The 12,081-nt window shown below is 44.6% G+C and overlaps 1 protein-coding gene across 2 annotated transcripts in view; it reads left to right on the forward strand.

Annotated features, from left to right (window-relative positions):
• Positions 1–1,140: 1,140 nt before the first annotated feature.
• LONRF3 (LON peptidase N-terminal domain and ring finger 3) overlaps positions 1,141–12,081 on the forward strand; it is a 30,436-nt gene continuing 19,495 nt past the window's right edge. The window contains exons 1-6 of one of the 2 annotated variants that reach the window (XM_067548151.1): positions 1,141–1,931; positions 4,025–4,143; positions 4,841–4,963; positions 7,496–7,651; positions 9,273–9,513; positions 10,282–10,372. In XM_067548151.1, the coding sequence (XP_067404252.1) occupies positions 1,277–1,931; positions 4,025–4,143; positions 4,841–4,963; positions 7,496–7,651; positions 9,273–9,513; positions 10,282–10,372 (1,385 nt within the window). In that variant the 5' untranslated portion in view covers positions 1,141–1,276. The remainder of the gene's footprint in view (positions 1,932–4,024; positions 4,144–4,840; positions 4,964–7,495; positions 7,652–9,272; positions 9,514–10,281; positions 10,373–12,081) is intronic. The other variant, XM_067548152.1, reaches the window with a different exon arrangement.

The raw sequence follows: 12,081 nt of genomic DNA on the forward strand, positions 1-12,081 counted from the left end.
TTTTTTTCTTCCTAACATGTTCCTAAATAGTCCTTCCCACCAGTTAAAATAAATACAATAACTGAGATGAACCCGTTTGCAACGACCGAGCTCTGGGTGCGGAGGAAGGAGAAGTTGTTCAGTGACACCCGGCCAGGCTCTGTAGTGTGGATCGAAACCCCGCAGAAGGGTGGGGTGGGGAGGGGAACTGAACTGAACTGGGGGAAACTGATCGGAGCCTAGTCAGGCACCGCTTAGGAAGTTGATCGCTCCACGTGTGCCAGTAGGGGGCCCCCGGCCCGGGGTGCTGCGCGCTGGGGTGTTGGTGAAAGACGCTGCGCGGAAGGGCCCCACCTCATTGTTTCTCAGCCCCGGCGGCGCTGTGGCTGGGTTAGGGGAGCGGGCCTGGAAGCAGCCGCTGTTCACCCAGGGAGGAGAGAGGAAGATCGCTCAGGCCAGCGCCCGCGGGGCACACCAGGTCCCCCCCCCCCTTCACTATGACTTAAATCATCAGCGTATTGCCCGCAGCTCGCCACAGCCCCTGCCCCCTGGGCGGCGCCGGCCGGGGCTCGGAGCAGCTTTTACCAGCGCCCCCTTTGTTTTCCACGGCTCGTCGTGCCCTGAGTCCCGCAGCCACCGAGCAAGGAGCGCGGGCGGCAGGGAGCAGAGAGCGGAGCCTCTCCAGGAGCAGCGGCAGCCCCGCCACAGCCTGCCGTGCACCGCCGCCGGAGAGGCGCTGCTCCGCTCCGCTCCGCTCCAGGCAGCCAGCCTCCTGCACCAGCCCGTCCCAGGCTGCTCCCTCCCGCGGGCACGGCGCCTCTCCAGGCGCCTGTCCCCCCCCCTCGCCGGCCGCAGCGCTGCAAAGCTTGGCCGGGCTTTACGTAAGAGCCAGCCTGGCCCTGTCCGCTATAGGGCTGTCCCGTCCCCCCCCGGAGCGCAGCACTTGCACGCCGCACAGCCCGGTGGGGTTGGGGGGGGGGGTGTGACTGGAGCCGGGGCAGGGGACCAGGGGCCGCCGCCACCACGCGGTTATAAAACCAACCAGCCCGTTTTGTAACCATCCTGCAGGCGCCGGCCAATGAGCGGCGCCGCGCAGGGTCACGTGCCGCCCCGCTTTATATAAGCGGTGGCGGCAGCGGCGCGAGGCGGGTGCCGGGCGGGAGCTGTGACAGCAGCAGCATGGAGCGGCCCGGGCGCAGCCGGGCGCCTACGGACCCACCCGCTGCCACTGCAGCCGCCCCCTCGCGCACGCCCCGCGCGCGCCCCTTGGCCCTGTAGAGCCGGCCCCGGCCCGGCCATGGGCTCGCACCCGCCGAGCCAGCTGCTGCTGCGGCTCGCCGCCGAGGCGTTCCAGGCGCAGAGCTTCGAGCTGGCGGCCGAGCGCCGCGGGAGCCCGCTGCCGCCGGATGCCCCGAGCCTGGGGCCGGAGTGGCAGGCGCTGCTCAAGCGGGCCGACGCGCTGGCCTCCGGGGGCCGGCTCCAGGAAGCCTTCCCGCTCTACCAGCTGGCCTGCCGCCACCAGCAGCTGCGGGCCGAGCAGCTGGAGAAGCTGGTGGCGTGCCTGGCGCAGGGCATCCGGCTGCGGGAAGGGCTGCCCGCCTCTTGCAGCGGCGGGGGCGGCCTCCCGCCGCCCCGGGACTGGGATCTCTTTCGCTGTCGCAAATGCCAGGGCTTCCTCTTCGAGCCCGTCTCTCTGCCTTGCGGACACACGTTTTGCAAAAAGTGCCTGGAGCGGGACCGGCCCCCCCAGTCCCACTGCGCCCTGTGCAAGGAAGAGGGGAGCCTGGCGGCCGGGCAGCCCCTCCGCCTCAACGTCGTCCTCAGCAACCTGCTGACCAAGTGGTTCCCGGGCCAGGTGAAGGCGTCGCAGCTCCGGCACGAAGGGAACCTCTTATATAAGGAGAAGAAGCTGCAGGCTGCCCTACAGAAGTACAATGAAGCCGTCGGCCTAGGTAATGACCTTCTTCCCCCCTCTCCTCCCCATATGATCCCCCATCGACCCACTGGCAGGGTCAGAGTTAAGGGGGTTACTGCTCCTAGACTTAACTCCGTAGGACTTGGGGGTTTTTTCCCCCTATTTGCAACTTTTCCGGCTGATCCCAGCCAGGCAGAGGGGATGTTAAAAGCCCAAGTTTCTAGCCACATTTCCCCTTCCAATGCGGCTGTGTGTGTCATTTACCGTCTTGCTCTGAAATCTGAACCTAGTTGCCAAATACTTTGGCCAGGGCAAGTTGCAGCCTTTCCTCCCGGGCGCAGCCATTGGGTGGGATTCGGAGCTGTACTGCTGGGGTGGGTGTGGCAGCCCGTTTACATGCTGTACGGAGGGATGTTAGAAAGCTAAACCCTTTCTGAAGAAGCAACGTGATTAATTTCTAGAGGGCTGGGTGTATTAGAGCCGGTTTAAAATCCGAATCTGCTTACCAAACAGTTCGCCCTGTGCAAACCACAGGCTGGTCATGTAGGTACGGGCACCAGAGCACATATGACATAACGGTGTTCTTTGTGTTTGGTTATTTGGAGTTCGACAGGGTAAATCACTGGCCATCGCTTCTCCATCCAGTTCTTTTGCGGGGAGTGATAATTTTTAGGAAGCTGTGTTATTCTTTTGTTTTGTTTTTTTTTTAAATCCGAAGTGAAAGTAGGTCAGGAGAACAGTGTGTTGCGTAAGCTTCTAGCCTGCGACTCTGGTCTGGATTCCCTGCCCCCTTCTTCTGGAATGGTTGTATAACCAGTGAAGTAACAAGTAACTGGGTCATGTTTCTGAAAGCATCCCAGAGGTTTGATCCTATTTATCAGAATGACTACTGTCATTGTCGTGGTTTCCCATTACATGGTGTTCAGTGGAATATGCTTTATTTCAAGAGATAGTTGCTGCTTTTTGCCTAAAAAAGGCTTTCCCACCCTCTTGACAAATCTAACTCAAGCAGCACGTGGTGAATCATTAGTGGACATTGTTGCAATGAGTGAAAAGATTTAAAATACCCTGGCTTAATTTGTTGATGGATTTGCTTGTCAAATGGTGGTGTTGGAGATTTAGTGCTAGATCCTAGGATATATACAGGTCACTTTTAGAACTCATGTCGGTTTTATATTCTCTCTACAGCAAAGCAAAAAGCCATGGAAGACTTGCATTTCCCACCCAACAGGAACTTAAAATAATACAGAACAGCTAAACAAGTTTTTCTGTAAATACAGCTTAGTTTAACACTGTCAAGCCAGTAATAAACATTACACATGGTTGTGATGAAAACTGTGATTTATTACTTGTTAACTATAATCTGGCTTCAAAACAAGCAGTATTGCCTAAAATGGTTTTTTTGTTTTGTTTTTTTAAAAAAGGTTCCTTGGTCTGGGATAATCTTTAATTAGAAATCAGAATATTTTCTTAAATCACATTGTTTCACTTACTTACTATATGCTATAACAGCTAGGCACAATGAGGTCATTTGGTCTATGCTGCTATAATACTTATCTGATGGTTGCTGTTGTTAGAGACACAAGGTGGATGAAGTAATATCTTTTATTGGACCAACTTCTGCTGGTGAAAGAAAAGCTCTTGAGCTACACAGAGCTCTTCAGGTTGTCATTTAATTTCCTTTGGTTATAAATTCAAAAGACCTTTATGTGCAATTTACAAGTTTTAATCCTAAACCTTTTGAAAAGTTTCTCATTTTAAACTCCTGTCTATACTGTGGCAGCATTAATGGGGCCATGATAATACAGTTATGACACCTTAAATCTTTCTGGTAGGCTTCTGTGACCAATCTGATCCTCTGTCTGAGCTGGTGATTTATTTTGTGAGCTGTTGTGAATGTTATGTTTGCAGTGTTTACTGCAGTTGTATAATGCAAATCTGACACCTTTGTGCCTGGAAATCCCTAGTGAGATTGTCGTATCTGATTTTTGTACATAGTTATTTAAATAACGAGTGTTTGCTGCCTTGAGACAATTGGAAGAAGGCTTTTGCTTAAGGAAAGAGTTGTAAAGAATAGGGCCCATGTCAACAATGTTTTAGTAATTGAGTCAATGTTTCCATTACTTGCAGCTCCAAATGATCATTTATTATATAGCAACCGGTCCCAGATTAACTCTACTTTAAAATCTTATGAAGATGCATTGCATGATGCAGAAACAGCATGCAGGCTCCAACCATATTGGTCAAAGGTAAGTTCTAATTTTAACTAATGTGTTTTTAGGGTAGAACCTCTTTGGCCAGGCTGGTGGCTTAGCAAATACTGTGGCATAGGAGAACCGAATTTGAGAGATGTCTCAACATTTTAGATCAGTAGAACTCAAACACATTCCACAGTAATAGGATTGAGTTCTCTGGCTGGGGAGAAGGGCTAGGTGGCATAGGCTGATGGACAATAGTCACTGACCTTTAAGGAGCTCAGGCTCACATGACCTGTCAAAAAATGAGTGCAATGCTTATATCTTTATTAAGGAGAGAATTAGGAGATCAAGTTGTGGGTGGGTGGGAAGAGGCTTTGTCCAATGAAGAGATGAAGGATCCCTAAGACTTCAACGACACCAGCCTTCAACTGCATCCAGAGGATGTGAGAGTAAACTTTTATGTGTATCTGTTGGGGGGGGGGATGGGGAAGTAGGGATGTGATACGTGTTGAAGAGAACGAACTATGAAAAATCTTCGGACCTGTTGCAGTTAAGAAATCAGACTTTTTATATTTCTCTCTTCTCTCTCATGTTTATTGAGGTAATGCAGACTATCATAATAGCTTCCTTGTGCCTATTTTTATTTTGGAGTATTTCAAATTTCTTTCATAGTAATCTTGCTTTTAATAAAGAGGCTCAAATGTGGTAAAAGGAAATAAACTAGAACTGTGGATCTGTTTGCTTTCAGGGTCACTTAAGGAAAGGACAAGCATTAGCTAATGTGGGGAAAATAGAAGAATCTTTAAGAGAGTTTCTATTTTGCCTTGCCCTGGATTTTGGGAACAAGACGGCCAAATCAGAGGCTCAGAAGGTGAGTTTCTTAGACCTTGTGCAACGCTGTTATGATTGAAAATGAAATTAGAAGATGTCCTTTTTCTCTTTTGTGTAAATAAATTTTTTTAAAAGTAAAGATTATTACATGGGGATGGCCTAGGGGTGGATCCTGTTTGTTCTTTGTCCATGGCTATACTTTGAAAATACAGTTTCAGTGGCGATAACAAGAAACACATACAGCATGTGGTGTGTGGAAAAGCTGTCTTATGTCTTTCATATCAGTAAGAGAGTCGCCTGTATAACTTCGAGATAAAAGCAGAGTTGTTAAATATCAATGAGTGGTTAGTATTGCACTCCTAGACTCCCTGCAATCACTCTTCCGATCTGTTTCCTAGCCTATTACCAGGTAGACTGATGCTATCAATTGGGACAGAAATGAGTCTCTAGTTATTTGTATCAGCTCGATGACTCAGACTGTGAGAACACTGAGCAGCACCACCAGCCCTCCACTTGGGAGCAGCATCGCTCTTTTCAAAGCCACTAAAGCCGCTGTGCTGTGAGCATCAGCCAGCAGAGAAGGCATGGAAGGACTAGAGTAAACAAAGGAAGAGTCTTTCTTTAAAAACTGTTTCAAAAGGTTGCTCATAATTAACAATAAATGGGCAATGTGACAGATCTATAATGAGCCTCTTCAGTAGCAAACTAAGGGCTAGTCTACGCTTAAAACTTACAGCAGCACAGCTGTATTGGTACAGCTGTGCCACTGTAAGCGCGCGTGTGTAGCTGCATTATGTCAACAGGAGAGTGTCTCCTGCCAACATAGCACTGTCCACACAGCACTTATGCTGGCAAAACTTACGTTGCTCGGTGGAGGAGGGATGTTTTTTTCACACCCCAAGTGGCAAAAGTTTTGCTGGCATAAATGGTAGTGTAGACAAGACCTTAGCTACAGTATGCAGCTGTCTGTTCCCTTTCTCTCGAAAGAGCTGCTGCCAAGGTTGCTAATCCTACTGTACATACGTTTGATAATTGTTCCAGATATTAGCACTTACCTTAGGGTTTGTGTATGTATGCTTGACACTCTGTGGTTGAAAGTAATCCTTGCTGGGACACGCAATCTTATATAAATTATAACTTCAGTAGTGGCCCCTGCAGTGAAAACAAACATAGCTCTGATTGTGAGAAAGTGTTCATGGCCCAGTTTGGCTGTGGTTTAGTGGACTGGGAGGGTTTGGACTGAGGAAAAGGGCTGTTCAGTGGAGTACCACAACAGGAGGCATTTTCGAAAAGCACAATGAGTGGAATTGCTAATGTAAGTGCGATTGATGGGGATAACTGTTGACACGGTATTGTCTGGGCATTTGTCTTGCAGTCTTATTTTTAAATTGTGTGACTGATGGTAGCCGTTTCTGTGGCTTCTCCCCCCTTTCCTGAATTTCCAGCATGTTCCTTTCCCAAAGTGCAGTCTCATGCATTGTCATTGATTCATGCATCATTTTTGTAGTAATGTTATCTTCCTGTGGGCTAGAACAAGATGTAATGAACTGATACGTTTCTAAATTCAGGCTCAAAGTATCCTTATCCAAGAATGTTGTTAATTTCTAAGCAATAGGCTCATGAAGATAAACTACTCTTTCTGTCCGCTACAGAGTGAATCCAATGGTAGTGTTCTATTGATTATTTCCAAGATTGCATAACAGTGACATTGCCACTCTTTGTGAAAGTCCTTCAAGTGAAAATTTGGCATTCTGCTCATTGTAATTGACCATCTTAATTGAAATTAGTTTTGACATTGAGGGTTAAATCCTGCAGTCTTATTCACAAGAGGAGTCCCTCTTTGATTTTAACAGGACCATAGATTGATTGTTAATATGTCATGTGCTCAACAGACGTATGTAAGCGTTGCAGGACCCAGGCCTGGAGTACAGTGAAACTATTGCAGTCTTTTAAAACACATGGAATTCTTCTTTTTTAATGCAGTCAGTGAGTTGCACTGTGCTAATGGCTAACAATTTGCTAGTGGATTTTAAATTCATTTGTTTTCTGTTGATGTGAAGCCATTGCATGTTTTTCATGCCTGCAGCTTTTTGTCACTGTCTCAATTTTTCTTTCTTGACACACCCATTATTTGTACCATAAGAAAAATTTGATTAGGCCTGGACCTGCGAGATGGTTAGTGCCCTCAATTCCCAATGACTTCAGTGGGAGTTCAGGGTGCATAGCATAAACTTGTATCAAATTCCTCAGGCAGTAGCTGCAGACATGGTTTTATAGAACTCTGCAGACTGTAGAACATCATTCATATGTGTGTCAGTGGTGGTGTCCGAAAGAACAAACCAGTTGACGTATCAGCACATCTAATTCTGAAAATGACTCTTGCTTGTTCTGAGCCTGCATCACACCAGCTTTTGTTTGTTCCTTTTGAGTTCACTGTATATCTTATTAGTTGTTCAGAGCTTCTTGAGTGACTTTGCAACTGTCAGCCATCCCTTTCCTAACCGTACCCACTTTCCCTTTAGCGATTGCAAGGGAAGAACTAAGTAGTGAAGTTTTCTGTTTTATATCACAGCTTCTACTTAGTTTATTTTCACCCATCCCGGGAAATGCTCAGGAACACTTACCCGATATCCTGCAGTTGTTGTCACCTCACTCTAGATTAAAGGGGAACCTTCTAAATTCAGTGGGATCTGCAGACACCAGCCATAACCTACAAAGGTTGCTCAAGGTAAAGCTAAACTCTGATGTGTGGTTCTTAATTTTGCTGTGCTGTATGTGACATTGAATAATACATTTTCCCAGATTGTTTTTGCTGAGAATCAGAATATTTAATACAGATGAGCTCTAAAGACCATTTTGGGGATTGAAAAGATGCAGCAAACTGATTTACTGGATTCAGCTTCAGTGATGAATAAAAAGAAGGAAGGGTGTTGGACTTCAAAAAATGCTTTATTCTTTTATGGACTGGATACTACTTTCTTGCTTGTCCGTATTAATCCCTTTACCTATTGGGCCCGTTGTTAACAGAAATTCTAGATCTACTACGTGGTTTGCAGCAGAAATGGGCCTGAGTTGTAAAGTTCGGATCCAGATGTCCCAAAGTTAGGAAGGTGTTCAGATCAAGGGTTTTGGTTTGGCCCATAATTGGTGATAGGCCAGTGAGCAAATTCATCCCTGGATTCAGATCCAAAAGTTCAGGAGTATTCAGACTGGAGATAATGGGGCCTTTGCCAATATAAGGATATGGGCCAGCCACAAGGTTGGCTTTTGATCCAGAGTTCACTAATATTTGTGGACCTTTGGATCCAGGGGTTGGCTGGGGATTATCTTTAGTTCGCTCAAACCTGAAACTCTGAGGTGGAAAGCTTTCCTGAGAGAATTCACAACTCCGGCAGACTAAATGGTGGCTTTTGCATAGCTCTGCTCAAGTGCACCCCTAAGTCTCCTGAAAGGTGCCCCCCCCTCCCACCCTTTCAAATCACCATTCCTGACTGAGGTAGGTCATTTTGGAGAAGAGGAGACAATTAAACCCCTACACCCTGCCTGACCATGTACCATAGTCACTGATGGTCATGGACCATGAGCCATCTGAATCTACGTCCCTATTCACCAGGGGAATCAGTCTCTCCATTTGGTTTGGCAATCTGGTAGGCATTGTCCTATGTAATGGTTGCTAACAGGCTGTTATATGGCAACAGTGGGATTGAGGATAATGCAGTAAAATTTCTTTAATTTATGACCTGTTGTCCAGGATATTGTGACTGCTATAAACACAAGAACTAGGAGCTCATTTTAGTTATTGAATAAGAGATCAGTCTCCCTGAAGCAGCCTCTTATATGTACTACTACTTTTATTAGTTGTTCTGTGCATTCTCATACTCCTCCCTTAGAATAAAGAACATATGTCTTTTAAACCAGCAGTGTTAAACCAACTAGTTAAAATATTTTTCACTCTTAACTTAAAATCAGTCGAATGAATTTTTCCATACTTCAGGGGATGACTTTTACAGGGTGAGACTTTACCAAATTACTGCCTGAATCAAATATCATGGCTAAGTTATAGACTCCTCTAAATGAAGGGTGATAATAGCAACACTGGTGGTGTGCTCGTTTTGTTGTGTATTGTAGGAAGGTGGGATTTTTACTGAAATAAAGCCCTGACACAGTGGTTCTCAAATTGTGGTCCATTGGTTTGCAGAGCCCTTCCTGGTGATCCACAATATGACAACTTTTGAGAGCTGGGCAGGATAGTGGGTGTGTGAGAGGGGATCTCTTACAAAGTGGGCTGCAGAATTCACCAAGCTAGAGAACAGTAGTCCTGATGTACAACGCTCTCTTTTTTTGCACAGGTAAATGTGGAACAGAAAAAGGGTTTCCCTGCTCAGGAAGAACAAAAAATGACTGACTGTGGCAGTCTGAGAAAATCCATTCAAATGATAGAAAGTAAAAAAGGCTGCTCAGATGAGAACAAACACATCTCCACCCCCGAGTCTGCCCTTCTCATTTCTGAGAAATGTAGCCTTTTGAAGAGAAAGCACTGCTCTGAGGAGATGAGAAATGCTGAGGTGCCCTGCAAACTCATGAAGAAAGGTAAATGTTTAATAAAATTGGGGGCTGACCCAGTGCTGTGAAATCAGTGGGAATTTTGCCTGAATAAGGAATGTGGAGTTGGATCCTTAATTCTAGCTGGAATTTTGAGTAGGTAAAGAGTGCGGGGCTGGGCTCTAAATTTGACTTTCATTATCTCTCCTAATCATTATGGATTCTAGTCAGGGCTTTAACTGCTGTGGCCCTTCAGAGAATGCCCCTTCCTCTGTGAAAGTAACTGCACTAATAAATCTAGAATGAGGACAAAAGAGATTGGGCCAAGCCCTTGTTTACCAGTTGAGCCTTGAGTCATGAGAAGTGTCCGTGCTGTGTACAGTTATGGCACTCTGTCAATAGTAATAGTACAGTTAATTAATTAAATTCAGAACATTTTGACTTGCTTTATTCATACTTCCTAAGCATGAATATTGTTTGTTCATGCCATCACTGAGATCATGGAAGTGTTTGGGCCTGATTCTTCCTCCACTCAATGGATTTACAGTAGTGTGACAGGAGAATCTGGCCTTTAATATATTTCCAACAATGACAACATTGTTGTGACATGCACTGTTTAATAAAAAACCAAATTCAATCCTGTTGTGCCCGCTTATGGTCAGGCTGAATTTGGTGTTTGCACATAATCCTAATGTTAAAAATCAGATGCTGTTTGTGAACACACAATAAAACAGTCTCTCTGAATTTTAAACCATTCTAATATGGCTGGCTGTGTCCAGCTCTGTATTCTAATATGTTTTTTATAATTATAAATAGATACAATTGATGCCAAGGGATCTAGTGCTGGACACAGAGTTCCATTTGAATTTGCGGACCCATCTGACCTGGATTGTTCTTTGTGTATGAGGTACGCATTATTTTCTAATGAATGTTTTGTTTTTATGTTGAAGCTGCTTTTCACTGATCTCTATTCTACAGCATTCCCTAATTAATTTATTCCCTTATTTTTCTATCATGTGGAAGCTGTTTGTTTAGGGGTTGGATTTTTTTCCCCCCTCCTTTCTAGTTATTTGGTTCTGAAAAGTGGCTGTGAATGGGACTGGGTCTGAAAGCTTTTGATGTGCCCCGAACCAATGACAATTTTGGCAAAAGACCCATCATGTCAAGGTTAAGTAGATTAGTGAACATACCTGAACGATTTCTTCTTACCAGCCACTATGTGGAAGTCCACACTTAGTACCTTGCAGTTAATTTAAGACATAGGCCATGTATGTATATTATGCTTGAAATATTTGAAAAGTTAATTTCTATGAAGATACTTTATTTGATGTAAAATAGTGTCACTGTGTAGAAAAGTAGTGTGTTGTAATAGTAAAGGCCTTATAAGTGACTAGAAGTCCTTTGTGTGTCTCTAGTGCTTAGGTTACCTGTGCTGACTTATTTTGATTAACACAGGAGCAATATACACTTGCTCATCATTCTATACACAGTTAAATATCACTGATTTTTTTTTTCCTTGGAGATGCTTCTAACTTGAGCATGAAAATGGGGGTTGCCTAACACATCAGCTTTATTATTGGTGTTGTATGTTCCTCTAAACGTGGGCAGATGTATTTACCTCTCTGTCAAACTAACATTTAGAAATACACAGTAAAATATTCTTCCAAATGACATGTCTTCAAGCCAGTGCATGACAGTGTTGCAACATACAAGGCTTTTAAGCTTTATCTACTATAGGTCAATAAGAAAGCAAGTGTAGACTGCAGATGAAAAGAGTTCAGGTACAAGAGGTTAATCTAGTTCTCGTAGAACAACCTGATTTAAAATGATTTTGTTAAAATATATATAGTAAAACTGAATACATTTCCTGCACACAATTCTAATGTTCATTATAAAGTTTAAGCACCTTTCACAGGTATGTCAGTTTGTGTAATTTCAGTAGTTACTTAATCAGTTCTCAGTTAGGATGATTACTTTGAAATGTGACCATAAGGATGAGGAGTTGAGAAATGTACTGGAGTTGACTTTTCAGGGTTCTGGCAGGTACACAGTCACACTCCAGGAAAAAAATCCACAAAACCAGTTAGCTGTGTTCTGGATTAATCTCCTATTAGATTTTAGCTTTTAAATGAATTGTTTGGTTTTGGGGTTTGTTTTTTTCCTGGGCATGCATGCCTGCAGAAATTTGGATTTGCTTCATTCTTTTGACTGAAAAGCCTGCAAATATTTTTGTGCCATCCTGTAAAATTAACATGGCACATGTTAAATGGATTAAAAACTGGCTTACTCAAAATGTAATTGGAAATAGGAAATAGGTGTGTTTCTAGTGGGGTTCCCAGAGATCTGTTTTCAGCCCTATGCTATTTAACATTTTTTTTTATCAATGACCTGCAAGAAAATATAAAATCATCCCTGATAAAGTTTGCAGGTGCCTGAAAAAATTGGGGGATTAGTAAATAATGAAAAGTCATACTGTAGCTGATGCGAAGCAATCTGCAACACTTGGTAAGATGAGCATAAGTGAACAGTATGTGTTTCAATACAGCTAAATGTACATGTATACATCGAGGAATAAAGTGTAGGCCATATTTATGTAAATGAGGGATTCTATGCTGG

Source organism: Emydura macquarii, unplaced genomic scaffold (genome assembly GCF_026122565.2).
Source record: "Emydura macquarii macquarii isolate MOO-44397 ecotype Brisbane River unplaced genomic scaffold, CSIRO-AGI_Emac_v2 contig_1253, whole genome shotgun sequence".
Lineage (NCBI taxonomy): Eukaryota > Metazoa > Chordata > Testudines > Chelidae > Emydura > Emydura macquarii.